The sequence below is a fragment of the Pollachius pollachius genome (assembly GCF_949987615.1).
Source record: "Pollachius pollachius genome assembly, chromosome: 3".
NCBI classification, from domain to species: Eukaryota; Metazoa; Chordata; class Actinopteri; order Gadiformes; family Gadidae; genus Pollachius; species Pollachius pollachius.
Window position 1 is genome coordinate 35,030,568 of NC_136936.1, and position 17,957 is coordinate 35,048,524.

Below are 17,957 nucleotides of genomic sequence, written 5' to 3' on the forward strand. Positions count from 1 at the left end.
TGAATACGCTCCGCCGTAGCGTTTCCGTCTACACTGCCAAGACGCAAAACTCTGCTCAGATCTGCTCACGTCGCGTACGCGTTTACGTCACATACAGCGCCAGTACAGGGAAATAAACAAACATGTTGTATTATCATGCGTCGGACCGTCAAGCTGCTCTGGCAGCTCTAATAAACTTACAGGAGTCTTTCCACGAAATGTACAGGATATGTACAGATAGTATTACTGAACAGAGAAGGATCTGTAATTATGTTTTGGTTTTCGCGGCGCAGATAAGAGAAGAAGGAAGATTCTACACATGCGCTCAGACATGGTTGTATTGTGTGATGGTGTATCACAGCACCACGTAGCCGCCTGACATGCACACGCAATCGAAATCCACATACTTTTGCTTCACCGTATGTACGCAGATTTCCTCCCGAAAACGCTCGTCTAAACGCGGAATAAAGTGAAGAAGCGACGCCACTTTTGCGTCTTCTGTTCAGACCGTCATCATAGCCTTAATAAACTTCTAAACATTTCTAAACACTTCACACACACACACACACACACACACACACACACACACACACACACACACACACACACACACACACACACACACACACACACATACACTTAAATACAATGGTAGACCTTTCATCCTGGAGTCCAACAATGGACTAACAAGAAAACAGATTCATATTTAAACAGTTTTATAAGCAGTGAAAAGTTCTGATGTCAACCAATCTTCATCTTGCTACAAGCCTACTTAAAGCTGCTCCAAATCAACAAACGCACTGACACAAGGGAGAGAGGAGTTGGCGAAGTGGGAGAGGCAGTGCTGGCAGGAAGTGGGTTTGTACACAATTAAATTAAATAGAAAAAAGTCTGATTGGTAACATATGCAGCTGTCTTGCCAATGTCTGTCTCTCTCTCTCTCTCTCTCTCTCTCTCTCTCTCTCTCCTTCTCATTCACTCTCTCACTCACTCTCTCCTTAATTATACACACAAATGCCAAATTGTGTGATTCTTTTCAAATTTGCCACACACAAACAACATAATGTTCCCTGATATTTTTATTTATTTATCTGTCTATGTATTTATTCTATCCGTGTAAACTGAGATAGTTGATGAATCTTGTCTCGATAAAAAACTAAAGAATAAAAAGTATTTGCTGAAAACTATTTTCTCGACTTTCATTAAAAAAATATTACTGCTGCTAATTAACTGCTTCATGGGTTTGGACAATATTAACATTATCACACAACATCACTCAACAAATAAATTCTGCAGAACATTGCCAAAATCATTTAACATCTAGAGAGGATTTTTTTTTGTAACGGAATAAACTGTTATTTTGGGGAGGTAAAAGCTTACTGTTATTTCTGTAGCAATTATGTTTATCCTGTGTTCTATAAATGCCAGCGCTCTGCATTTTAAAGAGCTAGGCCCTCCATTTATCCGCTAGGCACGATAACAGATCTATCGGTGTCAACGCAAACCATGCACTCGAGTGGGTGGCCTGCCTCTCTCCATGTTAGTCATGAACACTTTACACAAGAGCCTACGTCACACCTATGTTACATCTGCCAACACCCAGAGGTTTGCCTAAGAAATGGCGAGGTCCATTCGTCCTTTGCCAGAGCCCCAGTTCACATTTTATCCCCTGCTCTCCTGGATCAATTGGTGCCCAGCACTGTAAACCTCCTTCTGCCCACACAGGACACTTTGACAAATTATCCTACATGTTTCTTCAAAAAATGTAATGGCTTTTGAACTGACAATGGGCTTTCTGCTCGAATGACAGGGCATGCCAATCATCTGCCAATCATGGGATGCACGGTAGACAATGTGGCTTTAAATATGCCCAAACATGACATTGCCAATTTCTCTAGCAACATCCTAATAAAGGCTGGTTTGGATTGAAAACGGACACCCAATAACTAATGACCCATGGCTCTACTGAAGAAAGGTTGAGGTCCTTGAGAGGAAAATAGACCAAATGGCAGATGGGGACTTCAAGTTAGAGCAGTTAAGAGTGAGGGCCTCTTGCTCAAGATGCCTGCAGGTAATGTAATGGAATCCACAACCCAACTATACTATCGTGCCCTGGCAGAGGTAGATAATGTAGTGAGAAGAAACATTGTCAATGAAGCCACACAGGGGAATAGCTTCTGATGGATTAAGGTTAACTGTGCTGCATCCCAGAATGCCCTCCAACATTTCCTGCGGCAGGATAGTGTTGTTTAGTGTAGTGTAGAAGAGGGCGTTCTCTTCTCTAAGACGAAAGGTACTTGTTTTGATCCCCCACCAATGTCCACAGCTTACCGTGAGATGGATGGACCTGCTTGTCTTTACCTGCATGTTACTGAAATAAGTTGCTTGGGTTTGCTTGGGTATTAGTATCTTGTCAATGTAGATTATATTTTCATCATGTAAATAATAATAAATAATTTACATTATTTTGCAATGAATCAGATTTTCATTATGTGACTCAATTGTTGTCACTTCTTGGACCGAATTGTAACTTTCTTAGGAAAATAGTTAAATATACACACACAAAGGTAGTTTCACCCTCTTTTGTCATAAGTACAAGAAAAGCTATGTGGATGTCAAGCAGGGGCGTTTTTTTTTTAACGTGGGGGGCGCCACGAGCACTTTAAAAAAAAAACATCCGCGCCGCGAAGCGGTTTTCTATGATCTATCATATCATCGTGGGGGGAATTGGCATATTGGCGCCCCCTCTGGCTGCAGGCGCACCTGCCTGCTGAGAAGGTGCCGTGCACAGACGGACTGGAGTCTCGGACAGGGGTGTAGCCACATGGGGTCCAGGGGGTGGCACGGTCAGAGGTTGGCCACCCCTGCTGGCCCCCCCGAGTCTGAAAACATAAAATAAAAAATCCTGAACGGAAACGGTCTAAAGAAAGCTGAAATATATGCACTATTAGTTTGATCTAACTTTGACTTATTATTCCTATTGAAAGTGTTATATTTTGATATTATGAATAAATATTGCACTTAAAATAGCCCCCCCCCCCCCCCCCCTCCCCTCTGTTGCCAATCAAGTGCCACCCCAAATATAAGACTGGCCCGAGATGGCCACCACAGTAATAATGTCCTGGCTACGCCCCTGGTCTTGGATGATGTGTAGACGCTGTCTCGGAAGGGCTTAAAGGGGAACTATGCAACTTTGGCCACTTCTTCGCTGTTTTCTTGGTTTGGGCTCGCATTGAGCTCCCCCTACAGCTTCGGAGGAGGTATTTTACAACACTGTCGTAACAACTCGTTGACGACCCTTCCCCATCCACTTCTACGCTAGCCATGTGCATTTGTTTTCAAAGAAGCCGGCGAATGCGTCCGAGGTAGACGTTCATAAAAAGTAGACAGGGTTATGCGCTACAATAAACCCATCCTTTTTCATAGTTGACGGGGAGATGTTATATCCTAGATTAGAATTGTTTTATCTTTGGTTGTTGAACAGAACGCTCGGTGTAAGAGGCTTGGCCAACATAATACATAACGATAGCATGAACAATTTGCGCAGCAATCGTACATTTATGTATCTGCTCAAATACGTCACTTGTGTACGGAATTACAGGGAAATGGATTCAGAGATCGAGACGGCATGCTGTCGCTAGTCCCCGCAGGAGAGTTGTCATAGGCAGATGCTGTGTCTGGAAGATTAGGGACACATTTATGTTTATGTGTAAATGCTTTCAAATAAACATTGTAAATAAATATTATTGTATATGTCAGTTAAAGTTGCCTAGTAACGGGGACGCTGGCGAGTCTAACGCCTGTGTCTGTGTGTCTGTGTTGTTTTTATTCAGTATTTTTAATATTTTTCATGAAGGCATTGAGCATTTTGTTGATTTTTTTTGTATATAGTAGTTTATCTAAGTTTACTATTTATTTATAGTCACTTTTCCCTATTGTAATTGCGCCAGTTTTCTTTTTTTACGTGTTTTATGCGTGGACTCTACAGTTGCTTGACAGGTGGTGGACGCTGGCGCGTTTGGCTGCCGCTCCTTGCTCTTAACATCATTCTGAACATTATATTGAACCTTATTGTTAAGTTCTTTGGTGCTGCTTTCCTATTTTAAAAAGCTAGCTACCTACTTTATTGACCATCCGTCTTGGACACTTGGACTTCTGCTGCATGATCCATCGCCATAACCTGGTCGAAGGTAAACCCGGGCGGGCTTCCACCTGTACAGGCACGGTTGCGTTGGCTCTCGCTCTGGCCGGACCGCTGCCTTCCTTTCGAGCCAACCCATCTCCCATCTGGCGGACGTCTTTCATCGCCGCTCAGTTGAGGCCACCATTCACCTCCAGCAGCGTTTGATTCTTCACAGCCTCGGCCATGGCACTTCGCTACTCAACCATGCAGCTCCGCCAGCTTTTTCCCCAAATGCCTCCTTTCACTGAACTCACCGCCACACTAAAGAATTCTCGACTTCTTCTCCGTCCCATTCATTCACAGAGGCTCCCGCCATAAATGTATGCACAGTTCCACTGCCATAAACACTATTCCATCGTTGTGGTCTGATCGCAGTTCACACACCGGCTCCCGCACTTCCTCATCACGTCATCACAACAATACACGTCATCAGAATGACTCCAGCGTGAACACTTTCAACCTCTGACCAATCCCTACTTCCGCTCAATCAATTTCAAAACAAAAGTGCCTAAAACTCGCCCTCTTCAACACAAGATCCCTCATCAATCAAGCCTCAAGCCTCATTCTCAACAAATTCTTCACTGACAAGCAACTTGACGTCCTCTGTCTAAATGAAACTTGGCAAAAACCCCTGCACTACTTTGAACTCAACCAAACTACCCTTGTTGGATATTCTTACCTGGACAACCTACGCTCTGAGGGCAGAGGAGGGGGTATTGCTGCTGTTTACCATCAAGACCTCCAACCCCAACCACTCTCCATCCCTGCTGCCCCATCATTTGAACACCTGGCTTTCAAACTACCTGGCCCCAAACCTCTCATCATTTCAATCATCTCCCGCCCCCCCAACCCCAACCCATCATTCACCACCCAACCATACCAGATCTCTCTGAATTCATCACTGCACTATCTTCAATCTCGCCATCTGTTTTACTTCTCGGCGATTTCAACCTCCACATTGACTCCCCGGAATGTAAAAACACTATGGACTTCCTGGACCTACTCAACTGCTTTAGCTTCACTCAACACATCAACTTTCCCACCCACAACCGTGGGCACATCCTAGACCTGGTTTGCTCCACTGGCCTCCACATCCACAATGTCTTCAGCACCGACCTCTCCATCTCTGACCACCTGGCCATCACACTTGTTATTGACATTCCCGCCCCCGAACCCAAACAGGACCGCAAAATCACTCTCCGCAACCTTAAACCCATCTGTCCAGTTTCTCTCTCCATCTGCATATCAAAAACTCTCTCCGGCCTCACCCTTCCTGTAAATCCAGCCCCCATGGACCTCTTCAACATCTACAACAACACACTGTCTACCTCCCTCAACAAACTGGCCCCCCTGAAAACTAAAACTGTCACGTTCCCTCACTCGGCCCCCTGGTTCACCCCGGAACTTCACAAACTCAAAAACAACTTAGACAACTAGAACAACTACACAAGAAAACTGGTCTCACAGTACACGCCCTCGCTTAAAAAGAGCACATGCACCTCTACAAATTAGCACTCAACAAAGCCCGTTCTGACTTCTACTCTGGCATCATTCATTCTGGATCCTCCAACCCACGCACTCTTTTTTCCACCATAAATAAACTCCTCAAACCCCAGGATAACATCACATCCTCATTCACCACGGAGAAATGCAATAACTTCCTATCATATTTCCACTCCAAGATAGAAATCATCCACAACCAGCTTGCCACCTCATCTGCCACAAGCCTTGACTCAGAACCTCCACTTCCTTCAAACCCTGACCACCGGCTTTCCATCTTCTCACCCATAACCACAGCAGACCTCTCCAAAATACTCTCCACCATGAAATCTTCCAACTCCCCCCTGTTTCACCTCTCTTGCCCCACTCATCACAGACACCATCAACTCCTCCCTAAACTCTGGCACCGTTCCCCCACCTCTTAAGCTTGCTGCCATCACCCCCCTCCTTAACCCATTTGTGCCGGCTGCTACAAGGCGCAACATTGTATCTATTAGATACAATGTTGCGCCGCGCAGCAGCCGGCACAAATGGGTTAGAAAACCTGGCCTTGACTCCGACGACCCCAACAACTTTAGACCCATCTCCAACCTCACATTCCTCTCAAAACTACTGGAAAGAACCGTCGCAACACAACTCAAGCAATACCTCCTCTCCAATAACCTGTACGAAACATTCCAATCCGGCTTCCGAACCCACCACAGTACTGACACAGCTCTACTTAATGTCACCAACAACCTCCTACTCTCCTCTGACTCCGGCTCCCTCACCATTCTCCTCCTCCTCAACCTCAGTGCTGCCTTCGACACCATCAATCACTCCATCCTCCTCAGCCGTCTGCAATCCATTGGGATCACTGACTCCGCCCTCTCCTGGTTCACCTCCTACCTGTCTGAAAGATTCCAATACATCTCCATCAACAACCCACACCATCCCTGTCTCACAAGGAGTCCCCCAAGGCTCAGTGCTTGGCCCCATCCTCTTCATCCTCTACATGCTCCCACTAGGTCACATCATCCGCCGCCATGGTCTTCAATTTCACTGTTACGCCGACGATACCCAACTATACATCACCACCACAGCCATTACTCCTGCCATCCTATCCACTCCCACCAACTGTCTCACTGACATCAAAACCTAGATGGACCACAACTTCCTCAAACTCAACAGCAATAAAATGATGATGAAATTATCATCTTCAGCCCAAAAACCATTATCCCCACCTCCAGGGGCGATTCTAGGGTCAGAGCTTTAGAGGTGCTGAGCACTCAATGAGCCCTACTGCCACACCACCCACCCTTTTTTCACACAAAAACAAAAAATATTTCTATTGAAAAATAACTTCATAATTTTAACATTGTATGTTTTGGACATTATTTAACAATTTCAAAGACAAACAAATATAATTTTTAGAATAACATTTCTTACTCCCAAGTTTTAGGGGTGCTGAGCCCCTTTTTAGGGGTGCTTCAGCACCCCTAAAAATGGGCTAGCCTCGCCCCTGCCCACCTCCCAGAACTTCTCACTTTGAATCGATGGTCACTCTGTCACTCCCTCCACCCTGGTCAGAAACCTCTGCATCATCATGGACCACACGCTCTCCTTCAAGTCACACAAAAACAGCGCCAGAAAAACATCCTTCTTCCACCTCCGCAACATTGCACGCCTTCAACCCACTCTTTCATCCTCAGCTGCCGAAACACTAATCGCTGCCCGACTGCTTACTAACTCCCCCTCCAGAGAACACATTACTCCCATCCTCCGTCAACCACTTCCACTCTCTCCCGCTCTCTTAATGTGTTGTCTATTGTTATGGTGTTGTTTATTTTTTCCCTTTTGTGTCTGTACTGTCTGTATGTATTCCTTTCTTATTTGTAAAGCGTCTTTGAGTATTTAGAAAAGCGCTATAAAAAACTGATCGATTATTATTATTATTATTTATATGGTTTTAAAATGTTTCCATTTTTTTAAATAACAGATGTTTTCAACACCTTTCATTTGTTCAATAATACACACTTAGGTTAGAAAAATATTTATTTTGGATATTGAAAGAAATGCAAGTGACAGTTCTTCTTGTTTTGTTTTTTGCCTTACGGCTATTGTGTATCATCTTCATGAAGGTTCTCTGTATTTCCTCGTGACACTTGTACCCGCACAAGTTCGGATGTGGGTGGTGGCTGTACCGGGGCAAGCAGGCCGAGCCGTCTTTGGTCATCAAGCCTCGTCACGATAACTCATAACAATGCTGTTTGCCAACTCTTCTAATTAAGAAAAAATACAAAGCAATCTTTTTACAAACATGTTTACAAGCGGGGAACTACACAAAAGGTATAACATGGTTAAAGCTATAATGGAGGTTCACGTCTCGTAAAAGTTCTGTTACTGACGAATATGTGCTAACAGCAGCTCTCGTGCAGGGTACTGCATTATATGGCCAGCAGGACATATCACATGATATAGGCTAAACTCTTAGAAAAATTGGAGGCATTCGAATAGCGGTCTAGTGATCTTAATAAACAAGAACCTGGATTCGGGGATTTAGCCTGTATCTGGGGGACGAGACAGACATACAGCAAAACAACCATGGAAACAAACGTGTTTGGTAGCGAGTACGCTAACACCCCAGCAAGAAAGCAAGCTAGAAACATACAAGGCTCACAACAAAACGGTCGAGCAAACACATTTTTACAGAGACTATAAACAAGAGGACAGCCACAATACATAGAGGACAAAGTTCATGCAAGGGTACTTACATTTTCAAGAGCAATACGGCCAATTAGGCATCCGATTTGTAGTCTTCTTTTTCTCTCAGTTCACGCTATTCTTGGGAAGCTCGCCCTACAGTCTGGACTCTCTGTCGGTCCCTTTTCTCTTCTGTTACTCCAACATTGGGTTTCTCTGTCTCTTTTTAATCGGCTGATCCATAATGAATGTAACAATCCCTTCGCTACTTGTGTTTATATCGAGCCGGTTCCGTGTTTGCAGGTCTGTACTTTGCGAGACCCGAGACTCCTGCGAGAGTGGGCGGCGGGTCGCCGGCAGAAACTTGCATATTGCCTTTCTCCGCCAAGATGCGCTAGGGGGAGTCGAAACAGTGACCAATCGACCCATAAAGTGTTATAGAAACATCACAATGACTCTTGACCTGTTATATCAAGGTAAATTAAGTCAAAAATGTTGCATAGTTCCCCTTTAAGGGCGAGTGTCACTGCGGTGTGTGTGCGTGCGTGTGTGTTCTTACCTGCGTGTGTGTTGATGGTGGAGCCGTTATGTTCAAAAACCTAACGTCTTACCTGGGCGAGTGTCGCTGCCATGTGTGCGCGTGTGTTTGTGTTCTTACCTGCGTGTGTCGATGGCGGAGTCTTTATGTTTAAAAACATGACGTCTTACCTCTGCGAGAGTGTCGCTGCCTTTTTCTTGACGTGCGGTGTGTGCGCGTGTGTGTGTGTGCACGCGTGTGTGTGCGCTTCTGTGTATTCTGAGTAACTGGTGCGACAGGCCTGCTATTATGGTAGCAAGATAGCACTTTTCATAGACGAGGCAGACTCAAAGTGCCTTACATGGAAACATTGTCATACAATAAAATAAAATAACAGATAGGTAGGAAAGGAAAGGAAATTTCCTATGCAAAAAAGAGAATCCTTAGAGGCCCCCGGATTAACCTGTGCACACTCATTACTCAATGTGCAACAGGTGTGCAGCCTCCCCCAGCCCCCGAGTCCAATCAGACTCGGCCAGGTGAGGAAGCTTAAACCAGCAATCATTTACCCACACGTCACCATACCCAAACCAATTGAAGTAGTTCCCTTCTGACATCTGTAGCTGTGTTCAAAATCATTCCCTATTCACTCACTCACTATTCCCTATATAGTGTTTATGATATAGTGCACTATATAGGGAACGAACAAACGAGAATTCGGACACTACGCTGAACATTTCTGAACGTCATTTGTGTCAGTAAATGCACCGGGTATTTGTGTGACGCAGACAAATGCGCCCAGATCATGTAAACAAACCTGGTACTCACAAGGAAAGCTGGAGGTTGTATTGATGTTGAATGTTACATTTCCTTGATCAAGGTTTTTTTTATTAATTTTGAATGTTACATTTTCTATGTTTAATCCCAAATATTGTTCACATTTCTAAATGAAAGCCGGAGACGCCATCATTAAATGTATTTGTTTTCGCGGTTATTCTGCTTCTTCTTCTCCTCCATACATACACGACCACATTGCATTGTGGTATACGGGAGTAACATGTAGGGAACATCGTACGTTCACTCAAATTTTGGGTATTTTAAGTCCACTACATAGTGCATGAAATTAACCACTGAGAATTCGAACACCACTACAAAATGGCGAGCACCCTATATAGTTCACTATATCCGTGATAGGGAACGATTTCGAACATAGCTTATGTCCCAAAATAACCCTGGGTCGGGGGAGTGAGGTCAAATTCAATAATTCAATACTGTTTTAAAACAGCCCTCAAGGTTTCAGAGAATATCCCCGGGCGTCCTCCATGTTATCTCTGAGGACTAATATTTTTGTGAGATCCTCTGTGTGTGTGTGTGTGTGTGTGTGTGTGTGTGTGTGTGTGTGTGTGTGTGTGTGCGAGTCTGTGTGTCTGTGTGTGTGTGTTGGGGGGGGGGGGGGGGGGGGGGGGGGGGTCGTGAGCTGTTCTGGCACACTTAGTGTTTGTTTTAATGTGGTCAGGGTGTTTCTCATGGTTTGTTTCTTAGTTTTTCTCAAGAGAAGGAAGACACGTTATGTTTGCCAGGAAATCAAAAAAAATGTGGCTTGTTTTGGTGAGTCGACTGCAGCACAATGTGTGCATACCAAAGTACCAGCATTGATTTAAATAAATATCACACTTCTCAGTCTTATTCAGCAGCTGCTTGTCTCCATAAGGGTAGGACATTGCTAAAGGATATCACAGGTAGACTGCAAACATGTGGGTGAAGAGACCCACATCCTTTGGGCTGGGGGCTCAGTCACCCTAACCACTAGACTAGCCTGCCTCAAATATAGTCAATATATATATTTATATTTATTTATATATATATGATGATATGAAGTAAGATAATGCTAAAAACGGTACTGGAACTGACTGATGCTATGCTGAGCTGCTCTGTAATGCAGGGGGAATTGAGGTAGGGGACTGTGTGTGTGTGTGTGTGTGTGTGTGCATGTGTGTGTGTGTGTGTGTGTGTGTGTGTGTGTGTGCGAGTCTGTGTGTCTGTGTGTGTGTGTTGGGGGGGGGGGTTCGTGAGCTGTTCTGGCACACTTAGTGTTTGTTTTAATGTGGTCAGGGTGTTTCTCATGGTTTGTTTCTTAGTTTTTCTCAAGAGAAGGAAGACACGTTATGTTTGCCAGGAAATCAAAAAAATGTGGCTTGTTTTGGTGAGTCGACTGCAGCACAATGTGTGCATACCAAAGCACCAGCATTGATTTAAATAAATATCACACTTCTCAGTCTTATTCAGCAGCTGCTTGTCTCCATAAGGGTAGGACATTGCTAAAGGATATCACAGGTAGACTGCAAACATGTGGGTGAAGAGACCCACATCCTTTGGGCTGGGGGCTCAGTCACCCTAACCACTAGACTAGCCTGCCTCAAATATAGTCAATATATATATTTATATTTATTTATATATATATGATGATATGAAGTAAGATAATGCTAAAAACGGTACTGGAACTGACTGATGCTATGCTGAGCTGCTCTGTAATGCAGGGGGAATTGAGGTAGGGGACTGTGTGTGTGTATGTGTGTGTGTGTGTGTGTGTGTGTGTGTGTATGTGTGTGTGTGTGTGTGTGTGTGTGTGTGTGTGTGTGCGAACACTTCGTCGATGACTAAGCGGGGGTAAGTTAGGGTCAGGGGTCATGACCGTGATACACAAGCACTCATATACATAATCAGTAAAGGAAATCTCAAATGCATACATGAGCACACCACACACACACACACACACACACAAACACACACACACACACACACACACACACACACACACACTGTGGCATCCCGCCCCTTAAACCTCGGCCCGGGCGAGTCCGAGTATCAGTGGTGGACGGGGTATACTGCCGCCACCCACCAACCGGCGACAGAGAGCACCACGTCTCTCCCCCCAATCAGCGAGATGGGGGACACCTGGCCGCAGGGAGGAGAAAGCCCCGGAGCCATCTTAAAAAGGACCACAGAGCGGGAGACGGGAGAAGAGCGACACGAAGGGATTACTCGACACGCCCACGGACTAGAGGCTCACGGAGACCCTAGATCGAGTACCTGTATTTCTGACTCTTGTTGAATAAATGCAGAGTGCGGCTTAACCCTTGGTCAACGTGTGATTCGTACCTGAAACCTGGCACATTGGGAAGCGGGCTACCACAACACACACACACACACACACACACACACACACACACATACACACACACACACACACACACACGCTACTAGGCTTGGGCAGCCTTACAGTATTCCAGGGTATTTAGAAATACAGAAGGTATGACATTAAATACCCTACCGCCAAACATACAAACCTTTCTATTCTAACTCTTTCCAACTTCTGAATAGATTATTATTATTTTATTATGTTGATACGTATTCAGGCAAAGCTTTGAAGCAATATATATTTTTTTAAATAGTCCAAAATAATTCAATGAGGTCAAATTCAATAAAAAAATTCAACAAAATACAAATTTCAACTTTCACCTCTTCTAAATGTGAAAGGAAAAAGCAGTTCAAAAGGTCAAGACTCCAGCAACTTTATTGAAGATGTTTTAAAGGTCCCATGGCATGCTTTATGGATGCTTTAATATAGATATTAGTAGGCCCCAAACACTGTATTTGAAGACGTTCCCGAAATTCAGCCATGGTGCAGAATGACAGCCACTACGAGCCAGTCGCACATTGAGCTTTCCCCAAATGCGCCGTTTCGGTGTCTGAAGCTTTAATGCAAATGAGGAGGAGAGAGGCGGGTCAAGGAGGAGGGTGGGGGTGTGGCCCTGAGCAGCCTGCAGCCACGGTACCATGTGCTCTGTTCACATCCATCTGAAGTAGACTGAACGCGTGCTGCCTGCTGCCCACTGCCGGGCGGTGGTGCTTCGTGGCGGTGATGCCTCGCGGCAACTGGCGGCAGGCGCAGTTCATGTACTTCAGGGAGTCAAAGCCAAAGTTCATTTCCCCCAATTCCTTCTCAACCATGGCTGAGATAACCCCAACTACAGTCTCGTTGTGGAAATACAAGAGACGTCAAAGAACCGACGTGTTATGCGCCATAACACCAACAGCAAACACTTGCGTTACAGTTTGTGTAATCACACTCACACACATGTTGCGCTCGCACGGTCGTGTCTCATTGACGGGCCAAATTCTCTGGGCGGGCAAGGCAGAGAAAGGGGAGGAGCTTAGATCCTTTATGATGACATGTGGGACCACATTCCAAATCAGCGCGCTTGAGCCTCCGTTTTTTCAAAGGCGAGTAGAACACCTAGTGCTCGTTTTACACCAAACGCAAGTTTTAGCCAATGGGGGACCATAAGCAGGCTAGGCAAACTCATATTTATGTTAGAAAACCTCATAAAGTGAGATTTTCATGCCATGGGACCTTTAATACTAAATGTTGCAAGCCGCCTAGTGGACAAAACAGTTAATGCTGTTTTAAAATGTACAAGGCATTCAGAGAGTAAAGTAAAAGTAGAAGTGTTTTTAGAAGTGCTTTACTTTGACTCTTTCAGTGAGTATACTTAATAAGTAGTGAAATAATTGCGGCTAATCATGTTCAAAGAGTTACGGATAAAAACCATAAGGGTTATGAATGCATACAGCTGCAAAACTACCCTATCAACCGCAAAGCAGGACCCCAAAATGATCCTGCTTAGGGGCCCCAGGTGTACATGGCCGGCCCTGAGCAGCATACTGCTACTGTGGTTTATTAAAACAATAACACATATTAAGGTGGAAAGTATATCATTTTTTAAGATAGAAACATATTGGATGTTTGACAGATATTGACGCTACAAATAACAGCGATCTGACACGGGGAACTAAAAAAGCCTACATTTGCCCAGGAGACGGGCAGATGTTTGGCGAATATTTCAACGCAACAGCCGAATTGCAAAGTACCCTGCCTTTAATAATAGCCTAATAAAAACGTAATTAACCCGGATATGTTTCACTTTACAAATTGTTGGCAATGGAATTAAATCGCTGTTTAGTAGTAGTCTCACCCTATATACGCCCCTCGTCTGTGGCTAATGTAATTTCATAATGATCCCTACTCCCTGAAGTCAAGCAGCAGAAGTTAAGTGACAATGTACAAATACTACTCGCCCATTTTTAGGTGAACTAAATGTACACGAGTAGTCTTAAATATCACTGTTATTGACACAGGGCTTTTATCCTATACCTACTTCTCCAGGCACCACTACTGAATACGATCCACAGGTTATTTGCGGTGGAATTAATTGAACACAATTTCCTAGGTTGTTTTATTTCACATCTGCCCCCATTAACACGCACGTACGTTCCCATCATAATGGCATATACTAAACGTATGCAGTGCCCCTTACCTGAGTGTTATGGCCAGCCAATCTGATCGTGTGGTCGGGAAAGGTTGGAAGGCACTCTGCGCCTCTGCGCGCACCGAGGAGCTGGGGTGAGAGAGAAGGAATACCAACTCGTGTCAACCCACAGCTTCACGTCACTGTCGCATCTCCCCCCCATCCCCCCATGTGAAAACATTGTCTATCCGTTGAAAAGATTATCTATTATGTTCATAATATAGAATCCTCGCTGAAGTGGATCGGTAACAATATTAATAATAACCACAACAACAACAATATTAAATGATGATTGCAATTAGTATTAATAATAATCATATTCACATATAATGATTTAACATGATTCATAATCATCAAGCATAATAATATACCCGTTTATGTTTTTATTTTATATGGATATATACACATATATATATACACTACAATTAGTATATAAATATATATACACATCTTTGATTTTCTTTGAAATGTAGGATATTAGTCAAAAATGCTGCATTTAGCAGGCCCCCTAAACGAACAACACACACACACACACACACACACACACACACACACACACACACACACGCAAACATCAACTAACGTGCACAAACTATTACTTGTTTGCAACACTGCCCTCCTCTGTCTATGCTTGAATATTACATTCAGGCCCTGAAACAAATTTTTACTTTTTAAAGTATGTTGATATGTTTTGATGGATTTTATTAAGAAATTCAATTTTTAATAATAGACAGAGTGAATTCAGCATTCATCTCATGTTAAACAAACAAACAAACAAACAAACAAACATGTTGACAGGTTATGTTTATAAAGATACATTGTGTATGGACTACACAATTTCAAAAATGTTAGTTTGGATTTTTGGTAAACGAATCAACAAATTTCATTTTCATTTTTTAAAAGGTTCAATGTTTGGTTGTTTACCAACTTTTAAAATCAACTATAAAAACAATCATGTGTGGACTCAATTAAGAGGCAAGACACATCATGAAATATTTAAATTTTACATAATAATGTTTTTACTCTAATGTGAACACATTGGAGCATAAATTGGTGGACATAAATTGGTAAAAAAATTCGAAGCCATCGTTTGGTAAACCATACTTATTATAAAAAAAGACAATAATTTGAAGTGACATTTAATATACACCACTATCTTCATAATCCCTGATTGATCCCAAATTGCTGAAACACATAAAGCACATTGAGAAAGCGTAACTGTGGAACAGACATTAGCAAAAACATATTTGTTTTATTGTCAAAATCAGTAAAAAGTATTATTATCGAATGGAAGTAAACAGTAAAATATCATAGTTGTTCACTACGAGCAAATACAAAGAGTGGACAATAGGATGTACAAAGACTTAATAGCAATAATATATCACATCGAGATGTATCCACTACACATTAAAAAAAAACCTCAAGAAAATGTCAAAAAGTACATTCATATATGTCAACGTCAGTAATTGGTAATAACCGGGGACACGTGAGTGTACAGTAATTAAATACATGCCTTCTAAATAGCAAGGGGAGTAAATAGAGTCGGCCCATTAAATTGGCTTGAAGGAATAGAAGGTAACCGAGAGGTGTGAAGACGTAAAGTGGTAATTGCAGAGATTTTCAAGCTAGTTAATATCTGTTAAGTCTGCTAATGTTTTTCCTCTTTATTCTCACCGTCCCCGTCCTATGATCTGCAAAACAAACATAACACAATCCGTGAAAAAGTTATAAATTAATTGTCTTTAGTATAAAGCAAATGAAAACTATCAAGCAGATCGTACGTTCTCACAACTGCTAACAGTGCCATCTAAGGGCAACACATAATAACGCTTTAGTATGATTCAATGTTGATTATTCTGGAGAGAAGATGTAGTAACATGTGTAGTCACTATAGCCAAAGTGTGCCATAGGTAAAATACCGGTAGGCCTGTCTAATTAGTGTATAGATTAAATAAGAATATAGAATATAAATATATCATGCATAGATCGCTTTTACTTGCCAAATATGAACAGGCGGTCGTCTGAATAAATTTGAACTTGTTCTACTCTATCTTGCATAGAGCCTCTGGCTTATTTATATTATATTTGAAGCAGTCTGGATTTGCCAGGAAAATGGAAGTGACGTCTAAGCACGGAAAATAGCAACAATTTATGTTCTTTCATAGCTCTGTAATTTGTAAATTGTATGTGCATTATATCAACTGAAGCCACTCATAATGTCTGTTTTAACTTTTTTTCATTTTGTCATTCACGATTATAACGATTATAACGATTAGTTTAATTAGGATTGTAAAAGAAACTCCAGTGCTCTCCATGCGAGAGCTCGAGCAGGCTGCAGTTCTCGCACCATCCAAAGGGGTCAGTAACGAGAAGATATATCTGATTCTTCCACATCTTCCACCATAAAAATATATTGGATCATTTACGTCTAATGTATATTAAAGAATTGCAAACAAATAAAAATATATATAATCCAATAAACCTTGTCCACTACTAAATGCTGCGCTGTGTAACACTTACGGTGGACGTTCATGCAGATCTTCATGCAATGCCTCTTGTACACAAAGTTGTTCTTGTTTCCCTCACAGCCTCCATAACGGAAGAAACTGCACTCCTGGGTCAGGGGGTTGTAGGCAAAGCGCCGATAGTTAGCCTGGCAGGGCCCCTCTTCTGTGGACAGCAGGCAGAAGCTTGGGGTGCTGAAAACTGCTAGAGAAAGAGAAAAACAAACAATGTACAATCTATGTTTTATTTACGCAACTATTTATGGTATTCAAAGCAACTTTAGGCTGGCAACAATCGTAGCATATCATCATTATTGGAGTCGCATGTTTTTTATAAACAAAACGATGGGATGCAGACAAGCTATAATATAGGAATCAGAAGGGCTATTCAAATTGTATATGTAATAATTTGTTAGTGATTAAACCTAACCATGTGATTATAATCCACTAGTTATCTTATGATACATGTAATCATTCTGACCTATCATATGTCTTGTTTTTCTGTATGGCACACTATTGCACCCTCTTCTGTGCACCTTCTCATTGTCTGTTCCCTAGGTTAGGGGGGTTTATTACTATGATATGTTATAGTATTTTTGCTATGTCTGAAAAAATGACAGTAGGGTTACAAGAGGTTTGATTTATTCCAACCAGCCTAGTATAGCAACATGCATGGATATTCATATTCCGGTAAGGCCTATAGCCATACCCAGTGACATAAATGACTCTATTTCTATCCAACTTTTTATATTAAATCTGTCGCTTTGGCCACACGGTCCTTGACATGAATAGAATATGGGAATTAAGAGTTGGTTCAACAGCCATGTTTTAAAGCTTCAAGTGGCAATATATTAACAATGTGCTCATGATACCAAACAAATCTGCCGAATCATAAGGCATTCCCCTTATTTATGGCACAGTAATGATTTATCTGCAGTTTTTCCCTCCAAGACTAAACCTATGACTGTGTTGGGGTTTTATTTGGATTATTTATCTCTCTTAAGAGAATAGTTAGGCTAGTTTCCATGTGTAATGTCAGCGTGCATCGACGTATGGAAGTATGCAGTGAGGGAGAAAGACCACAAGATGTCAGTGTCGAGATAATAATATTTTATATAGTTATCTACAGCGTACAAACATGAAGGGGAAAAAATGAATGTAGGTTGATGAATTAATTGCATGTCATTTGTTTTCTGTAGTAGTTTATTGCTTGCTGGACTTAT

General features: G+C 42.5%; 2 protein-coding genes across 3 annotated transcripts in view; both read right to left on the reverse strand.

Annotated features, from left to right (window-relative positions):
- Nucleotides 1-4,504, reverse strand: part of LOC307072982 (calcitonin gene-related peptide type 1 receptor-like) — a 28,205-nt gene extending 23,701 nt beyond the window's left edge. The window contains exon 1 of the mRNA XM_079732603.1: nt 4,102-4,504. The gene's annotated coding sequence lies outside the window, so the exon portion shown is untranslated. The remainder of the gene's footprint in view (nt 1-4,101) is intronic.
- A 10,513-nt stretch (nt 4,505-15,017) lies between these two features.
- The window catches only part of tfpia (tissue factor pathway inhibitor a), a 38,253-nt gene continuing 35,313 nt past the window's right edge, over nt 15,018-17,957 (reverse strand). The window contains exons 6-7 of one of the 2 annotated variants that reach the window (XM_079731232.1): nt 16,751-16,936; nt 15,018-15,921 (exon numbers count right to left, since the gene is read on the reverse strand). In XM_079731232.1, the coding sequence (XP_079587358.1) occupies nt 15,860-15,921; nt 16,751-16,936 (248 nt within the window). In that variant the 3' untranslated portion in view covers nt 15,018-15,859. Of the gene's footprint in view, nt 15,922-16,750; nt 16,940-17,957 lie in introns of both variants that reach the window. The other variant, XM_079731231.1, reaches the window with a different exon arrangement.